The 19,722-nt window shown below is 42.8% G+C and overlaps 2 protein-coding genes across 10 annotated transcripts in view; one reads left to right on the top strand and one right to left on the bottom strand.

The window, feature by feature from the left end:
• Positions 1 to 461: 461 nt before the first annotated feature.
• Positions 462 to 17,661, bottom strand: LOC129184984 (IgGFc-binding protein). 5 transcript variants are annotated; one of them, XM_054781579.1, is made up of 27 exons: positions 17,488 to 17,661; positions 15,006 to 16,154; positions 14,598 to 14,926; positions 13,927 to 14,515; positions 13,259 to 13,854; positions 12,639 to 13,185; positions 12,005 to 12,546; positions 11,416 to 11,941; positions 11,107 to 11,303; positions 9,404 to 9,542; positions 8,541 to 9,121; positions 8,259 to 8,403; positions 7,836 to 8,189; positions 7,076 to 7,644; positions 6,430 to 6,991; positions 6,150 to 6,349; positions 5,937 to 6,072; positions 5,538 to 5,857; positions 4,895 to 5,471; positions 4,237 to 4,823; positions 3,574 to 4,141; positions 2,641 to 3,221; positions 2,027 to 2,570; positions 1,749 to 1,948; positions 971 to 1,348; positions 622 to 893; positions 462 to 536 (listed from the first exon to the last, which is right to left on the bottom strand). In XM_054781579.1, the coding sequence occupies exons 1-27, from the start codon at positions 17,531 to 17,533 to the stop codon at positions 494 to 496; spliced, it is 11,277 nt and encodes a 3,758-aa protein (XP_054637554.1). In that variant the 5' UTR covers positions 17,534 to 17,661; the 3' UTR covers positions 462 to 493. The 5 variants fall into 5 exon arrangements, with proteins under 5 accessions (XP_054637554.1, XP_054637553.1, XP_054637557.1 ...); XM_054781578.1 differs by having other exon boundaries at positions 7,836 to 8,403; XM_054781582.1 differs by lacking the exon at positions 17,488 to 17,661 and adding an exon at positions 17,292 to 17,398 and having other exon boundaries at positions 7,836 to 8,403.
• The window catches only part of si:dkey-262k9.2 (uncharacterized), a 19,012-nt gene continuing 15,716 nt past the window's right edge, over positions 16,427 to 19,722 (top strand). For 2 of the 5 annotated variants that reach the window (XM_054781592.1, XM_054781591.1), the window contains exon 1: positions 16,669 to 18,158. The gene's annotated coding sequence lies outside the window, so the exon portion shown is untranslated. Of the gene's footprint in view, positions 16,537 to 16,578; positions 16,595 to 16,668; positions 18,159 to 19,722 lie in introns of those variants that run through there. The other 3 variants (XM_054781587.1, XM_054781590.1, XM_054781593.1) reach the window with 3 other exon arrangements.

Below are 19,722 nucleotides of genomic sequence, written 5' to 3'. Positions count from 1 at the left end.
CCGTCACAATTCTAACAGTACGATTTAGCATAGGTTGATTGGTCATGCATGGAAAGTGGACCGCGTGGATGACATCATATAAAGCCAACTGTCCTCATACACTGTGCTCACGTGTTGAACAGAGCCAGCAGGCCCGCTCCAAAAGTGCACAAATTCTTGAGTTTATAGCAGTACACGGTATAGTCCATTCAATTAGCCAAGAATAGTAACCCTTAAAACTTGAGAATGACATTTGATTGATTCACAAGTATTTACAATTTTGAGGTAGATTTATCCAATTTAGTTTGAATACAATTTCTTCTTTACCATATGTCACTACACTAAGCTGTTTCTGGAAATTCAGAATGACTACACTATTTGCATTTATCATTTAAATTTTAAGAATGGCAAACACTTAAATGCTATGTTCTCAAGTACTTTTGTTGAAGGTGGCCCTCAAGTCAATGACAGTACAACGAAACTTGTAAAAGATGTTTTAATATGCATTTCAACATTATAGTATATTGTTACGGAGATGACCGATTGCTCGAGTGAAGCTGTGGAAAGAAAAGAAAGTGTTGGGGGGTAAAAATAAAAAAAAAAAATGACTGTATACATATTGTATAGAAGAGGTCCACATACCAGCCTCGAAAGTCTGAAAGAACCCAAGTCTTGAGTGACTTATGCGAGTGGGGGTCATTGAGGTTTCCACAGACGCCACATAATTTTCCGGTGTACCAGGGGGATGCTTTGAGTGTGACCATAGTAACACCAATTTCCATTTCCAACTCAGCCTCCAACCCAAAGTCTCTCTTCAGGATCACTGCCACCTCTGACTTGTCCTGGGTCATGTCATAGGACAGGGACACCCCTAAAGGTAAACTGTGAGGAAGGGGCACAACATGTCCATTCACCTGTAATGTGGACAGTGGACCCATTAAGAATTATGGTTAAAAAAAAAAAAAGTCCTCAATCTGCAACAAACCATCACCTTCACTATGCCATCTTGGATCGTAACTGAGAATCCCAATAGGAGGATCTGGAACACTGTAACAAGCCTGGTGCTGCCGCCATCACAGGGTCCATAGTAAGAGATCAAGCTGAACCAATTTTGACCCGCCTCATCGCAAAGGCCCATCAACCTGTAAGGTGTTTTGGGTGCCAAGCTCAGCTGCTGCCCATTGAAAGTGGAGACCTGCAGGCTGTCTTTGAGTTGACAGACTTCCTGTTTCACTTGACAGCCCCAGGAACCATTCCTCAGAGCACATATCTGTCCGGGGCTGCAGGCAGCATTCTCACACAGGGCGCCACCTAGTGGGTGGCACCAGCATCTCTGGGTGCAATTGTCAGTGTACAGCTGCTCCTCCACCTTTTAAAAAAGTGAAATTTTGTGAATTCAGTAGGTATTTAAGGAACGCATTTTTACACAATTTGCATAAAGCCATTTACTCAACTGCAGAGCGTAACCGGCAATTTAAGGTCAGGTTTATCTGGTCTTTATTTAAAAAAAAAACAAAAAAAATGTATGGGTGTTTTCCATTCTGCAATTGCAGTGGTAGGTGGAACTTCCTCACTTCTAGCAATTTCTGATCATGAGTGCTTTTATTCTTGGATCTATCTAGAATGCAATGAGGTATAACTCAATCTTACATAAACAGTGTCAATTAGAGCGGAGGCCCCTATTTTAGGATCTTCTATAATAATACTAGTATAATTTGAGGGAGGGCTCTCTGTGCCACACTTTGAAAACCCTTCAGCTTATACATTACCTTGACATATCTACCATGGACCATACATCCACACTGGCTGACTGGTACACATTTGCCTCCATCGAACACATTTCCATTCAGGCACTGGCAGCCTCCAGAACAGCCACTTGCTGAGGACCCAGGCTGCAGCAGGGCAGGACACGAGTTGGAAGCAGAGTCAACACACTGACTTGGGCTGCTGCGATCCGGACACTTGTAAGCTAATGGTAGACATGAGACTGGGTCATATTCTGCTATAAAACAGACCAAAAAAAAAATAAAAATAAAAAAATACTCACAGCAGGGGGTGTTCTCTCTCCAGGATCCTACAGTTATTCCCTTGGCCTGGCAGGCTGCAGTGTATGCTTCCAGCGCTAAACATACAGCTTCCATATAGGCTGACCCACCACAAATGGCTTTGAGGCAGACATCTCTGTAAACATGGGCTTCAACTCCCCTGCTCAAGCAGTGACTAAATTCAATGCTTGGGGTCAAGAGGACATCACACACTAATGTGGCATTCGAAGACAATTTGCACGGACCATAGTCTTCTTGAGAAATTTCATTGCAACTTTGTCCAACAGACCAGCTATGTAAAAACTCTGCTACACTTTGGGCAAGATTACCAGTTCGTAGTTCCATGTCATCAGATTTGTCCCCATTGAAATTTCCACATAACCCTGAAGCTGTATCATCATTCTGTGGTATGCTTAGCCTGAGATACTTTGAGGATGAGAGCTCAAGTTTCACTCCAGCAACAGTGGTGATTGTCAACCTATCACCGTCTTCATAAGCTTGAAGTAAACCATTGTTGTAAGGCACACTTTGGTCTTCACCATTCACCTGGGAAGGGGGAAACAAAAAAAATAAATTCTCATTCATTTACATCCACAGCTCAGAGTATAGAACTTACTTGTATTATCCATGGAGTCTCTGGATCGATGGTCATTTTCACTGAATTAAAAATGAATACCAGTTTTCTTAAAACAAAACCTGAGTCACTAATCGTCTTCTCAAAGCTAAGCAACACAGTGTGACCGTACAGCGCTTTAGGAGAACGGTCAGACACTAAATAGGTGCAGTTTCCATAGTGAGGTATGACCAAACCATCAAAGGTCACATAGCCAACGCCTGCAAACACTTCACATACCCCATACTGCCTGGGTTGCTGATGAAAAAGGTCAGCGAGTGATGTGAGGCCATTTCTGGGCCTGCATGGAGAAGGGGTGCAAGACAATTTTCTTTCATAACAGTGACAAATCTGACAGCTTTTCCCGTCGTAAAAGTAACCAGCTGGATGGTATTGTCCCTCGTTTAAGCAACCACAGTCTGCCACCAGTACACAATGACCATCACTCAGGATGTAGCCAGGGTCACACTGGCAGCCCTCCTCACAAACACCAGTGCAGCTTGTCAATGAGGAAAGTCCAGCACACACAACAGGGCATCGAGGGCCACACAGTTCATAGTGGCTATTCATGGGGCATGTCATACCTATGGAGAAGGGTGGAGAAGATAGACATGGCTTGATTAGTCCAGCAAACAAAATTCATGGTAAAGATCTTTAAGTCTTAATTTATGTTGCACACAATGGTTAGTTTTTAAATGACTGCATAAAGCTGCACATGGTCATAAAAGGTTGTCAGCATAAACTTAAAAACTGCCAAATGTCCAAGTCAGCAAAAGAGCCAAAAAGTACTATCATGCTTGCCAGCAGTAAAACAAGCCCCAAAACCAAATCAGTACAGAATACGAAGTAAATTCCTTCGTGTGCTTATTTGGTTTTCAACATTATCTTTTTTGCATTTACCAAAACAGTTTATCAAAAAAAAAAAAAAACACTCACCACAGAAAGTGTCACTCCTCCACTGCCTGACAGGCAACTGAGCTGCTTGGCAGGCAGCAGCATAAGATGTAATGGAACTGCAGAGAGCCAGGTTATGTCCTCCATAAGAACAGGCATCCTCTACACAGTTGAGGAAGTATGGCTTTGGATTCAAAACTAAAGCACACTCTGCAAAAGGCCCAAGTTCATTCACAAGTACACCACAAAAATCACTGCCTTCAAAAATTTTCCGTGCATCTACCGGGCAGTTCTTCACTCTGGAAGTGCAGCTTGACCTACAAGCCATCGGTCCGCCCAACCTCCAACTGTGAGCGAACTCAAGCATATTTTGGGCCTCTTCGTCATCAGGCATAATTTCGTCATCATAGGGGTTGGAGTTGGCATTCCCACAAAGTCCATGAACATAAGAGGCATAATTGCTAGGAAGTACAACCACCACAGTGCCAGTTTTATAAACCACCACTTGTAAGCCCATATCAAGATGAACAATGACAGATGAAGGTGTACGGTAGGCATTGAAATGTCCTGTTTGGTGAGAGTATGGTAAGAGTTTTTGCAGCCCATCAACCTAAGGGAGAGGGGAAAAAAAAAATGTTGGTAATTGATGGTTGGTTGTTCAAGTAATGAAAGTAATGAAAATGTATTGGAAAATAAAGTATTCACCAGAACTTTTCCAGGGTCTTCTTTACCAACTACTATTTCCAAACCGTAGACGGAGAGTGTTAAAGTTAGACAATGAGAAAACTTGTTGTGGCAACTTGCATTAGAGATGGTGATACTGAATGGTTCAGGTCCATTTAGGGTGGCTTTTGTCTGAACTAATGTATATGCACAACTGTCCCTAAAGTCAAAACGATGTCCATCAAAGGATGTAAAGTGCAACCCAGTGACAACGCTACAATTCAGCGGTTTGTCAGGTTGACACACCCGCTTGTGGGTTAGTTGGTTGCAGGACATTCCTTTTGGACACTGGGATGGGCTGCAGTGCATCCCTCCTGGTCTACAGGTGCAGAGTTGTCCACAATCATCTGGGACCCAGAAAGCAGAGTTTAGACTGTGGTATTTGCCTCTGGAGTCTGTGCAGCCACACTGCTTAGGTGGCACACAACCCTCTGGACTTGCGATGAAACCCGGGTTACAGAAGCAGCCTTTAACACAAGCCTGAATACAGAATCTCTCTCCATGTTCACAGGTTATTGGACAGGCTGATCCACAGGTCTTATAGTGGCTGTTTGGTGGACAGCGAACAGCTGAAAAACATTGTTACCACAAATTATAATGTTACACCCAATTAACATGTTTGCCACTCAAGTATACTTACAAACTGGCACTCCAACGAGGAAGTCCTCATTAAGCTCTTTACAAACCAAGGAATAAGACGACGTAGTCTGGTCAACAGCAGCTTTAGCTCCCACTTTAGGCACAAGTCCTACACAACTTCCATGAAAAGGGTCTGGGTTGACAAGACTGTGACACCATGCATATTGACCAGTTGGATATAGGAGATCAGCACAGTGACTTTCACTGGAAACCTCTACATCGGCCATATCCTCCAGAAATGTAGCAATATCCAGTTTCTGTTTACAACCGGTACAACACTTATGATTGCCATCAAAAAGGCGATAGACCTGGGCCAACTCCACAAGCGTGGAGTTGACAGGAGGGGAACCAGGTACATTTGCTGTATAGTCATCTTGTGGATCATCGTTAAAATTACCACAAAGCCCGTAGACAATACCTTTGTACTGTGGGTTTAGTGTGATGAAAATAGTGGTGTTCCAGTCAAACAATACATGCAACCCAAAGTCAGTCTTTAGTAGAGCTTTTCCATCCTTGTTTGAAATGTCAATCTTTCCCCGAAGAAGAGTAATTGGAATATAATTTACTTCACCATTAACCTGGAAAAGGAGACTTAGTCACATGAAGAAAGTTAGCCAGCACTGGTTTACAATTCAGAAACTTACATGTACACTGTCCTCGTCGGCAAGCTTTATGATGAACCCATACACTTGTATAGTCACCAACTGCATGGGGGACGCTTCTTGGCAAGTGGTCTTCTTGGACACGCTGAAAGGTGGAGCTCCAGAGGAGTCACCTTTGCTGCCCAAAAGCAGATATGTGCAGGTACCATCCACATCGTAGTTGAAGCCATCAAAGGTGCGGTAGTGCTGACTTCCCCATGTCCAGCACCGACCCGGGCGGCTCTCACAAACAACTTCACCTTTGCTCAGGTAGCAACTCTCAGACCTGTCACATTTCCCCTCACAGGGATCGAGGTCTTGCTCTGATTAACACAAATTGTTTTAAGAACTAGCGATAGATGCCATGCAGCAGCAAGAACGGACATTCCAGTAATAGCTCACCGTCTTTGTGGCAGCCAGCCATTCCATGTAAAACTATACAACTGTAAAGTGGGGGACACTTGTGCTCCTCACAAACAAGGGGAGGCCCACAGGTGCAGTTAACAGTGCAGTTTTGTAGAAGTTTGCTTTCAGAAACCTGCAATTAGATAAAATCATTGCGACAGAACTTTTCTGGCGTGAATCAACAGTTTCTCAGTCTGTTTTAACTATGACCTTAATTCTCCTCCCATCGTGCATGCAGCCACACTGCTCAGCTGGCACACATGCATGGCCATCAAAAAGGTGCTGAGCTTCACACTCACATCCTTCCTCACACTGTGTGGGACACTGCACAGCATGACTTATCCCAGGACACAAGGAGGAGCAAACATTTGCACACCGTCTGAAATGGCTGAATTGGGGACATTTTGAAGCTAGACAAAAAGAACACATAAGCCTCGGTTAACAAAACTAGGACCGTCTTCGGAATGATCGAGCAGTTGTTAAGACTTACCACAGCCTGTGCTGTTCCTCCAGGGGTCAACACTGACTCCAGCCACTTTGCATGCTGCCTCATATACCTCTAGTGCATCACACAAAGCCCGTTTTTGGCCTTGTGCAACACAAAGGTTATTCATGCAAAGCGAATAGTATTTCTGTGGAGATATTAGAGGGTGACAAAGGGAAAAGGGTCCGCTTGATTGATTGACAACTCCACAGTACAGGTCCGATGAATACTCTGGCACAGGGGATAGACACTGTTGGCAAGTACTGTCACATGTGTCTCTGCATGATGATTCAGAGTCAGACAATTTCCATCCAGTTCCAAATACATTGGGATTAGAGACAGCGGTGCCATTGGGTAACTGCATGTCATCTGAGGGATCATCATTGTAGTTCCCACAGAGACCACATGTCGTCTGGTGATAATTATTCAGGAGCTTGACCTCTATGTGGTTAGGCAGGCCAGAAATAATCTCTACAGAGTGTGCAATCTTTATTGTTGTCCATTTATTTTTCTGAAGCACTGTCACATTGTTCTGTGAGAATGTGAAGTTGTCATCAAGTCCATTAACCTAAAAAGAAAAAAAAATAGCCATCAATCAGGTCAATACAATTATCCAGATAGTGAATAAAAGTTTAATAGAATCATTACTTACTTGGATTTTGCCGGGATAAGCAGTTGATATCTTAAAAGTAATGTTACTGACTTGCAGATGGAGGCGTTTGCCTGCACCGTTACCACGCACAGTTATGAAAAGTGGCTCCACATCAAGGCCCTTCAGAGAGCACGTTTTTACTAGAGTATAGTTACATGAACCATGAAATTCAAATCCACGTCCATCAAACGTGGTATACTGTGATCCATTAATGGAGCAGTAGGCCATTTTAGCTTTGGGGTGGCAACCTTGAACGCCTTCAACAAGCTTACACTCTTCCTCCTCGCTACATGACACATCAACACAAGTCAAATTTCCCCCGGGATGACATAAACACCTTTGGTCACATGTAGACACCACCTCCCCCGGTGTGAAGTATTCTCCATAGTGCAAGCAGCCACAGTTGTTTGGATGCACACAGCCACTTCCACTGTGGACTAAACCTGCCTCACAGAGGCAGTTCTCCCCTATATTTGAAAATAGCTCCAATGTGTAGTTGTACCAACCAATGCAAATGTGAATTGGGGCGGTACTCATGCTGTAGATGGTGCTGGAGGGACAGGATTCATCTATGGCGATAGTGAGGAAAGATGTCAAAAGGTCAGCTTGTGTGATGAATTAAACAATACCATCTAGCACGGGAGAGAATTTTGGCCCCTAATCACACAAATGGATGATTCTCAAAATTTTGAGCATCAATACTGTTAACATCAGCATTACATTCGGTTGCAACACAAGTGCTGAGCAGTTTCATACTCACAGCAAAATTCAGGGCTCCTCCAGGCATAAACTAGAGCCTTGTGATAAAGGCAGACATCAGCATAGTCTGCCAGGGAGTGACACACTGCAGGCTGCACATCTCCATAAAGACACAGGTCACTGACGCAGTTCTTGTAAAAGCTGGAGGGGTCCACTTTGCTATGACAGTCTCTGAATGGTCCATTAACTTCCAGAATCTTCCCACAAGCCTTAGCGTCAGAGAAGCGGCCCAAAGCCTCAGATGAACAATTTGGACAGCTTCCACCGAGACAGCCTTCTACACACCAGTGGTTCTGTCCACTTCTCCAAGCTTTCCCAAATTGCTCAGGAGTGAGATGCTCTTGTGTGCCATTTACTGTGAGATCATCAGCAGGGTCAGAGTTGAAGTTACCGCACATACCACAAGTAGCATTAGCATATTTACTAGAGAGCTCAATGACGACAGTCCCTTCTTTGCTGATACTCAAGGCAAAGCCAGATGCTGAGAAGATGTAAGTGTGCAGCCCTAATGAAAATACCAATGCAGTGTTGGTGGGGTAAAATGGCAGGTTCCTCTTTGTGCCATTAACCTGAAGGGGGTGCCAAAAGTGAATTTTAAAAAAGGTCAACATACTCATACAAAAGTTTATTCCTTAAATGTAAGGCAGGCACACACACACACACACACACACACACACACACACACACACACACAATCAGGACTTACCTTTATGTTGTCTGGATTTTTACTGTCTATCGTCAGAAGCTGACCATTTATGGCAACTAAGACATTTTGTGTTGACTGAAGATGCCCATCTGACTGCACGTTCACTTGGAAGACATCAAGACCTTGCCTTTGTTCACAGATTCCTAATAACTGATACTGGCAGGTGCCAAAGAAATTATAGCCACGTTGGTCAAAGGTAAGTATGCGATGACCAGTGTAGATGCACATCTGAAAGTCATGCTTCACACAACGTCCGACTCCATCCTGAACATCACAGTATTCTTCAGGGTCACAATAAGCCACATGGCAATCCACTTGGTGGGTGTAGGGGTCACACACACACTGTCGAGTGCATGAATCATCACCCCAAAAGGTCTCATTGTGGTGGTAACTATGTCCATTGTAAGTACAGCCACACTGAGATGGGTGGACACAGGTATCGCCGTCCAGAACAAATCCAGGGTCACACTGACATCCCTCCACACAAGCCAGAGTGCAGGATGAATTGAAATTGGCTTTACAGGTTGCAGGGCAGGCTGTCCCACAGGACTCATAATGGCTATTCATTGGGCAGGACAAATCTAAGAGAGGGGGTGTGGGGAGTTTATATTTCAGAATATTTCAGTCTAATATTGTATTGCAGATTAATCATACTGAAGCCTCAAGGCAGACAGGTGTACTTTTGTACACCGACTAGTTCAACAGGAAGAGTAGTCAACTGTCAAAAAAACACTGCACAGAAACAGTAAATTGAGAGTGACAATGAGTTGAAACTTCAGTCCATAAGACTAGTGTGGCAGAGATGCTGACAGAACAGTTGTGGAATGTCAACCAACCAAGTAAAAGGATGAGGCTGAGCTTACTTTTCTCTGCACAGTGCCAGGTTTCATTAAGGACGCAGCTCTGCCCCTTGGGGCAAGAGGCTGGTTCGCAACACAGAGTGGCAGTGTAACAGCAGTTACACCGCTTCGAGCAGCCTTCATTCCACAGCAGTTCTCCAACCTATTGAGAGGTGGAGAGGAGAGATGTGCGAGTTTCTGTGGGATGCGTGTTGCCTCAATGAACAAGAAAAATCAGGATTAAAAAAGGCTCAAGATTTTCAGCACTTGTTCAGAAGGTGGGGAAAATGCAACTTTGACCAAGACTAAATGACTTGTGTGCATGCAAGATCAAATGCACGACAGTCGCATGCCACTTTTTCAACACAAAAATTAAAATTAGGCTGCATGCTTTAACCCTTTAGGCGCCATAGTTTTCAGTTCTGACATTACAATTTCAAAAAGGTTGTAGCTTAAATTCTTAAAAGGTAAAAGGCATACTGTAAATTAGAAAACTTAGTATGACCCAAAGTTTGTGATGGGAGTAAATGTACATATGACATAACCAGGGCCAGAATTTGTCAGATCTGTCTCCACAATACCAACTCAAATGATGATCTGATCCACTTGTGATACTCTTCCTCATTTCTCAAGCAAACCCAGCCATCATCGACAGCAGAATCTTGACCACCACCGCTGCCTGTACCGCCATTACGTAGATATAAAATATCTTGCTATTATGGCTGTGAATATTCACATTCATCCAGGTCATATCTATTAACAGTGTACATTTTGCCGAGGAGTCACCCGCAGATGGTGACTCACTATTAGTGGTGTTTGGACAACCCATCATGTCCCCTCCTGCTACCCCAAACACGGTTTAGCAAAGCATCGGCTCAAGTATGCTGTGTGTGGACTGTCACGGCGAGCAGACGCGCTGAACGCACTCACGAGGGGCTTCAAAGTGGAAAATTTAAACTCTGCATAGAAACTCCCACAAATGTTGCTGGGATTGAAGTTTACAGATGTCTGCCATCCCCTGGTGTAAAGTATTACCTAGGGATGAGCGAGTACACCGCTATCTGTATATGTTTAACCATCAAAAGTCTGTACAGTATATGTATCTGTGCAGTGCGAGTGGGGCATAAACCAAAAATGGGCGTGGTTTAACCAGAAATGGGTGGGCTTAAATCGGTATACCACCAGTGACAAACAACACAAGCCATTTACAGCTCGGTCTTGCCAAATGCACCGCGTACGTAACAAAAACAAGTCTACCAACTATCTTTAAATATCATACAAACCGAAATAGAGCAAAAGACTACATGAGCTACAGTCTAACCAAGCAAGCAGAGTCACTGTATTGGGTCTGTATGTGAAAGAGCTCTAGGTATAGCGTGTCTCTCGGGAGGGGTGGTCGCTGTGTGTGACTGGCCAATCACAAAGCGTGAAGAGTGAATACATACTGCAATTACCCAATAAGGATTTTCCTTCATCACGATTACGGATGATGAGATGTACTCGTTGCTTGCTTGCACTCGGCAGAAATGCATTATCCGTAATGGATACTCTTCTAAAACGAGTATCCGGCTCATCCCCAGTATTAACTACATGAGGCACCACATTTGCAGAAATGGCTTGTTCAATTCAGCAATGTTTGTCACAATTTTGCACCTTTGGCGCTTAAAGGGTTAAGTTTATCTGCAATGATTTATAAAAAGAAAAAAAGACCAACATTGTTCACTTGCCTTATGGTACTGCCCACCAAAAAAACAGCCACATTGCTCGGGTCTGACACAGTTACTTCCACTCTGCTTGTATCCTGAGTCACATTGACATCCTTCATAGCAGGGCCATGGACAGGGTACATCAGATAAAACAGCACAGGACTCAGAACATGCACCAACACATATATTGTAGTAGGAGTGCTTAGGGCATGAAAGTGCTGTGTAGGGGAGAGGGAGAGCGCAAGAAAAGCATTAATCTAGTACAATTCAGTATATACAGCAGATCTGAATGATTTAACAGCAGCAAAAGAAATGGGTAATAAAACTCACCACATTTATCTCCCCTCCAAGGTTTGATCTCAGCTCCTGCATCCTGGCAGGCAAACGTGTAAAGTCTCAAGCTATCACATAGCAATTCATCGTTATTAGACCTGCACAGGTCATTCACACAGTTCTGGAAAAATGGCATCGGGTCCACAGTAGAATGGCATCCACCAAACGACCCTTCAGGAGCCAGAAGCATGCCACAGAGGCTATCTGAGGCAAATTCCTTGGTAGAGTTGCATTGAGAACAGTTATGACATTCAACAGTGCAATGTGTTGCAGGTGAAAGGCACCAGGAAGATGGCGTTTTGGACTGATCCGACATCAGACTTCCTTGGTCATCTGTAGCAGCATTTCCACACAAGCCACAAAGTCTTTTATGAGTCGCTAGAATAGTTATTTGTATCAGATTAGGTCCTCCATAGATGACCACAACCCCAATGTCAGGGCAAACGACACGGGTCAGTGAGCCAGAGAGCAGTACTGCTACGCCATTTATATGAACAGGAAGGGTCATTAGAACACCATTAATCTGCAAGAAACAGCATATTCATTATCAAGGCACATATGCAAATCTCAATTTGAAGCCACTTACCTTTACTTTCTCCAAATGCTTCCTGGTCAATATTAGGATCATGCCATAAACTCTGAGGTCTAGTTGGCCTTGCTGGATAACAGCAGAAAGTCCAGGATCATCACAAAGCTGGAAAAGGAGATATGACCAACTTCCTATGTTCACATCAAAGAGATGTCCATGAAAAGTCTGGACGTGCCTTTCACCCATGACTGTACATTTCAATTGTGAGGCATGGCATGCCCGCAGGCCATGTTTGATGGCACATTTGGTTCCAGCTGTGCACGTATGGTTTGTACATTGCACTTCATTGCGGCCCACACACAGGCAGGACTGAAGGCAGTTTTCATCAGGGTGGAAGTTTTCATGAATTTTGTGGTAAACCCCATTATGACTGCAGCCACATTCAGAGTTTGCTACACATTCCCCACCACTGTGGAAAAACCCAGGCTTGCAAAAACAACCCTCCTTGCAGCCCTCTGAAAGAGGACTTGGGATTTGTACACAAGCAGACTTGTGACTGGAACAGAGGTGGTATTCACTGTTAGGTGGGCAGGTGATTGCTGAGGAAAAGAAGATCAGTAAACAAATTTAAATCATTTTAAGTTGGAGATTTAAACATTTAGAATAAAACAGGCACTATTTGATTACTTACAACAGAAGTTGGACCCCCGCCATTTATCAACTAAAGTTCCCACTTCTTGACATACTGCAACATAGCTGGACAGGATCTGGCACAAGGCCATCTGATTCCCATTGCAAAGGTCATAAACACAGTTATCATAGAAGTCTTGGGGATCCACCATGTTGTGGCAGCTCTGGAATGCCCCCTCAGGATCCAATAACCTGCCACAGAAATCCTTGCCCTGATAAAGAGCCTGCTCTTGTTGACTGCAGCCTGAGGTGTTAATGGGGGCATCCAAACATTCATGTTCATGGCTTGTTCGCCATTGCCTCACAGCTTGAACTATATCAAATGTATCATCTGGTACCAAGTCATCCTCAGAATTTTCATTGAAGTTCCCACACAGTCCACATAAATTACCAGAGAAAACCCTGGGCATTGTCACAGTTAGGGTGTCTGAGCTGTACGTTACAACAACACCAAAGTCTGTCTCTATACGCTTGGATTGGCCTTTCAGATACAGCATTACTTTGCCTCGGCTCAAAACAGATGGTAGATTCAGGAGCAGACCATTCACCTGACAGGGGTACACAAATTACATTCCATTTACTGCAAAAAACACAAAAATGTACTGTGTACAATTAACTTACCATGATCTTGTTACTCCATTCATTTGACACCTCAATGGAATAACCAGCAACTGACAATTTCACACGTCGAAAGGAAAAATTGGCAGTCTGACTAATATGGTTCTGAACCTCAACCCTGAAGTCTTGCAGGTCTCCCCAGGTGGGACAGTGAGATGTGAGTAAATAACTGCAGTTTCCGTGAACGTCAAACTTGCGGCCATCAAAGGTGGTATAGTGAGAATCTCCTTTTGCTATACACAGACCAGGTCCATCTGCGTGGCAGCCAGAGAGTCCATTTATCACCTTGCAGACTTTGCCGGTCTGGCAGTGAGACTGAGTGCACATAACAGTCTTGGAGTGAGGCTGGCAAACACATTTCTCATGACACTGTTTGTCCAACCAGAAGGTCTTCATAGGGAGATGGTAAGAGCCATTGTGGACACAACCACACTTACTAGGCGAGACACACTTGCCATCACTTAGCAGATATCCCCTGTTGCACTGGCATGATTCCACACATGGTAGGGAGCAGATACGTTGGGCCTCTGGATTAGCGCATGTTGGCTGGCAGGCAGAACCACACGCCTCATAATGGCTATTTTCAGGACAAGCCAGATCTGTAAAAAAAATTTAAAAAAACGTATATTAGTAACCCATTTTAACAAATGACAGCATAATTTCTAACTTACGGCACTTGGCAATTGATCTCCAGTTTTGAATCCTGCCACCGGCCCTTTGGCAGATTTTGGCATAGGCCATTAAGACCTTACACATCGAAGCAGTTCCTTCGCCGAGACACTGGTTGTTCACACAACTAAGAACAAAAGGCTGAGGATCAATATATAAGTGACAGTCACTAAAGGGTCCATCAGTCCTCTTCAGTAAAGTGCATTTGTTCTCAGGGGAGCCATCTTTAATGCCTGGGTAAGACCGAATTGTACTTTGGCTACACACTGGACATGGGCCGCGTCCACAGTCTTCCATACATGAGCCTGCGTTGCTGTCCAAAACCCAGGGGAGGGTAAGATCCACAGCTCTGGGATCTGTAGGCCCATTAGAGGCAATGATGCCATCTGCAAGGCTGTCACTGGCACTTCCACAAAGCCCACACAGAACTCCATGCAGTTCTGGGCTTACTTCAACCTGGAAATTATGAAGCCAGTCATACTGCAGAGTCATGCCAAATGAAGTGTCCAGAACAACACCGAGACCACTTGGATATATTTTCAGGTAACCATCACCGAAAGTGAGAGGCAGGTACCTTCTATGTCCATTAACCTATAAAATTAAAAGGGGGGCAATGAGTAAATACAGATGCTCAAATTGTGCTTTACAACTTAAATGTGACTTGTGTTCTTACCCTAATTTGATTTCGCTCTCCTTTAAACATGGATATATTAAATCCTTTGATTTTTATTTCCACGCTGTGGATGCTGGAGACAATGGCACCATTTAAATATGCTCTGGCTATATTAACCTGCAGTGGAGAAGACGTATTTAACCCTGCACAGGTGGTTTGAACTAAGGTGTAGTTACAGTTTCCAAGGAGGACAAAAAATGTTCCATCAAAGGTGCGATAATATGAATCACCCCACGCAGAGCATATCTTAGTTTTGGAAGAACAGGATGGATTTCCATTTTTTATGAAGCACTTTTGTTTGCGGCCACAGTGCAAATCACACGATTTATCTGGAAAGGCAGAAAAAACAGGATGTAAGCAAATCTATCCATACAGTCAAACTATGAAACAAACAAAATAAAAACTCACTTTTTTCACATACTGATGGATACAACTCTTTGTTCATAGTGTTCAGATAGTGTCCCACATCTACATAAGTAGAACTGGACTCATTGTTTGCCATTGTTGGAGTAAAGGCGTGCTCATGGGAAAGTTCAACGACAGCCTTAATATGCTTTATATTAGACGTGTCATCTGGATGTGAACTAATATCCTCTGCATCAAACATGGGTCCACTGTGGCAGATATCTTCCACAGAGAGCAGTGCTGTGAGAGTTGAAGCACGCTGCTCAATGTCATGTCTGAAGTAAATAAGCTGAAGTGGGACATCACTCAATATGTAAACATTATCTGATGCGACAACTGGGATGGTCTTCATAACACCGCCACGTAAAGACAAGTTTTTCTTCCCACTTCTAGTGATGACATCCAGATCAGCGTTAATTTTAGTCATAGCCAACAGGAGGCTGGGGCTGATTCCAGCATTTACAACACGGGGAACAAAATATTCAAAACTCCAACTGGAGACTGGTTTAAGTTCAGCAAATCCATACAGGCATTCTCCTACTGTATGGTCAAAGCAGGTAAAACCAACTATGACCCCAACAGGTTCTTGTGAGTAAAGCTCCGAGCCACAAAGGCTGAAATTACTTTGGAGGTAGAGGCTCTCAAACGCCCCTAAATGCAAATTAAGGACACTTCCATTGCGGTATGAATCTCCATTAAAGACCACTTCCCCTGAGAGGAAAATGTCCACTGATGTCTCTTGATCCGAGCTGGTGACCACCATTTCACTGACAGCCATCTGACTGGGGAAGTTTGGAGTAACTGGATAATAGTTGGCACCCCAGGATGACACATCATGGAGGAGGCTATGCTCACATCCGGTCTGGGTGCAGAATGAGGCAAGAACTGTAACAGGCTGTACAGATGTCACACTGAGGAGCAAGGAGGAATGAGCACTGGCTGTGCCCACAGATAAAGGCAGGTTAACAGTTTCTGATTGGCTGGCAGCAAGAGAGATGTGTCGTGTGAAGTCACTTTGCAGAACCTTCACTGTGACTGAAGTCCAAATGCTAGTGGCTGTGATGGTTACTTGATGGCGAGCATTTGCTTTGGGATCATTATGAGGTGGAAACCTCATGAGAAAATCCCGACCTGGACTGGCCACTGAGAAACCTGAGGAGGAGAACACAATTCAGCATACTGCATATAAATTTGAAAAACTGGAAGGTGTGCACAATGGCTAAGATGAGTAGGTGAGACAATTGTGACAGTTTGATTTACAACTGTCAAACTACACACTTTCAAAATGCTGGTAACATCTTGTGTGCAGAGCAATACAGGTTTCCCAGCATGCTAACGGAGATAAGACGCACGGTGTCGGGTTTCAACAAGCTCAGCAACCAATGAAGTACATGTTCCTTGTTCCTGACTGGGTACACCTGTCTTAACGTGCAGAACAATTCCAGCAGTTTCCATGATAACAAGGATCTTGGTGTGGAGCAACAACATAGCAGCATTGCATAGGAGTTACTCCTGACCTACTGCAAACTTAAATGCAAGTATACAATTATAAATACTCTGATGAGACATTGATTCACTAGCTTGGAATAGTGGTAAGACAATTTGCTTACAATATATGGCTGAGAAATTAGTGGCACGTTGAAACAAGAAACCGACCTGGATTTTAAATGTGGTAAAGGATATCATGCATGTCTGCTTTCATTGTTTGGAGTAGCAAATGTTAAAATATGGGTGAAATGATAAAGTTCACACCTCGTAATACCAGGTGCTTAAATATGCTTCACTTTTCTTGTTCAATATTTATTTCATGTAACTGTATCCATTAGGAAAAACCCAGTGTGATAGTTGTCAAGCCCTGAATTACTGACACTAAAACACATTAGCTTTGGTAGCGCCAAGGGCTTGGGCACACAGGCACACGCCAGTCATTCAAATATGGACAAATAAGTTGTGTGGGAGCATAATGAATTCTCCAGACTTGAACATTGTTTTAAGTGAGGGAATAAAAACATAAATGCAAATATTGCATGCAGTTATGGCAAAGATAAGCTTATTACGCATATAGGTCGCCAGGTAAATTAGGAACACTGGACTGTATTGCAACATTTCCATTAAAGTCACAAGAGATGATTAAAACAGTACATGAGTCCAGCATACAAAAAAGTATGTTATGTTAAAAATGGTATGCCTTTGTATAGCTCAATGAGCTATAATGAGCAATAAATGTTGGTATAGCTCATTAATATATTATATAGCAACACATTAAATGATTCAAGCTACTTAACTTACACTTTCACAAAGTTCTTCCTTCGTTTGGTTCTGACACTGGAGAACCATAAACTAACTCTTTTTTCGTTATGTGTTAGCTGGGGTACCATATCAATCACTTACGGCTGCTTAAATGACCTTTTTGTCTGGGTTAATTATAGCGCTGAGACAACAAACGACAGCCATATGTCTCACACACGCACACACACACACTTACCGAGGCCCACCAGGGAGACCTGAAGCAGGAGAACAAACTGCATCATCTTGCACTGGAACAACAAAATTACAGTACATTGATTTGTTTTAACGGGAATTTTATGCTAGCGCCATTGTTGGGCAGACGACACACTGTTAGCAAGACGCTAATTTATGTCAATTAGTGCACCTTATTATAAACTTCTCCAGTTATCGCGAGACGTGACGACACCGGCTGGCTGTCATTAGGATTAGGTTTAAAATCCCGTTAACATCACTCTAACAGGAGACGTAATGACACGTAATGACACGAAAGCTGTGGTTTTGAAAAAGTACCTTGTAATTTCCACCAACATTTGGTGTTTTACGTTTTAGTTAACCTGAAAGTGAAATGAAAATCATTCAGTGTTGATTGAGGAACTTCACCGGAAGTTGTGGCGTCGTATTCGCAGTAAAGGCAGGAAACAGCCGAGTTTAAGCGGTGTGCTATTTTCCACTAATCGACGCATTGCCAGTAGCTGCAGATTGAGGCTGCTTTGTAAATCCTCCTAGTAGGTGAAAGCAAACTTTGACTCATGAAGTAGCAGATTCTTGCAATGAAATTGGCTCCAGCTGTGGGGAGTGTGTCAGTTTTCATGACAGCACAGAGGCACAAGGATGCACTTCATCTAGTTCACCTCTCCCTCTCTGTTGGTATGTAATACTGTATACAAATATTACTACTGCTGGTATTTTGCAGCGTTGTTTGTCCTGCTGTCATGCAGTAAACCTGTATTTGAATGTGTTTTCTTGTATTACAAATGTATTTGACCCATTCACGGTGCTCTATGTAACACATTCAACACATTTTGTGCTGTAGGCTAAAATATCTTGTTTTTGTGCTACACCAGATCGGTAGAGGCAATAGCAGTTTGATATTAGTGTCAGAGGTCAGAAAGGGCCACTTAATCCCTGTGTAATTGGGTTTTTTTTTAGCTGTACCTCGGACAGCGTGGAAGTTATTCTGTTGTTTTGTTTTATTTGTCTGCTTTCAAGATTACATCATACATTTTCATATAATTTTGGTGGAATTTTTTTAGCGGGTTGCTATGGACAAAGTTGTATTCTGTGTTGATCTTTTATCAAAATCCACAGCCAGGGATTCTTTAAAAGTGTTTTCCACTATTGAGCCCCAAAACACAGCACACGCAATTCGATCAATTTGTTTGAATTCTTCTATTCTTCTATTCTTCTATTAGAAATAATAGAAGAATAGAAACTATCTGTTCCAGAGTCAAACTTTCACCATCATAAACGACTTAACCAGAGACGCATTTTTAACTCTCATTTTAAACTTTCGGAGCAGCCAGGCAAGTGTAAAAATAAGAGAACCTCTGTAATATTAACTCATTTGATGACGTAATTATACGTTTTTATAAACCTGAGCACTCCATCCCAAACACGTATTTATAAGTCTGTTATGTTTTTTTGCACCAGAGGCCAAATAGGTGATGACGCAACTCCCGTCTAATGCATGTGGCTGTAAAGTATTTTTAAGCCATAAAAACGACCACTACATGGCAGAAGTGCATTTGATAAGAGCTCGGCAGCGATCTTGTAAATAGAAAAATCACGCATGACAGGATGGAGGAAGTCGAAGAGCGTGGAGTATAGCGTGCAGAAGGTTACGCATTGTAAGGAAATTTTAATGCATGCACACGCACACTCACACGCACAAACATGCACACACATACTTTCATTCCGAATGTGGAAATTGTAAATAGTTCATGGTGTTATATTTGTTAATACATTTTTATTTTAATGTAAAAAAAAAAAAGCCCTTTTTGTGTTGTTTATGTTGTGGTATAGTTGTTTAGATATTTGAGCTGTCACAAAGGCAAAAAAAAAATTGTGTCAGTGAAAGTTATGCTTGAAATGTATCTTTTCATAAAAAGCTGTTTTTCCTCCCTTTTCTTGTCGGGAACTGATATTTTCCTGAAACCTACCTATGTTCTACTGCTGATTACTAAAGAACGGAAAAAGGTAGAAACAGACTTTTTTTTATGATGAAAGATGGGAGTCTAATCTTTCTTTTGGTAGGTGCCATGTTTATATAGCCATAGAACATAATATTCTGTGGGTCATTAAAGATCAGTCAAAATCGTCTAAAATGGCGGTACTGAAGGGGTTGTCTTTTCAAAAATGACCGGCGGCTAGTTTTTTATTGGCCTGTGGCACATTCTAAAAATATAATACAAAAAAAAATAGTAAATAGTAA

This window comes from Dunckerocampus dactyliophorus, chromosome 7 (genome assembly GCF_027744805.1).
Source record: "Dunckerocampus dactyliophorus isolate RoL2022-P2 chromosome 7, RoL_Ddac_1.1, whole genome shotgun sequence".
NCBI lineage: Eukaryota > Metazoa > Chordata > Actinopteri > Syngnathiformes > Syngnathidae > Dunckerocampus > Dunckerocampus dactyliophorus.
The sequence above is the reverse complement of the archived record's forward strand: the minus strand, read 5'-3'. Positions and strand labels throughout refer to the sequence as shown.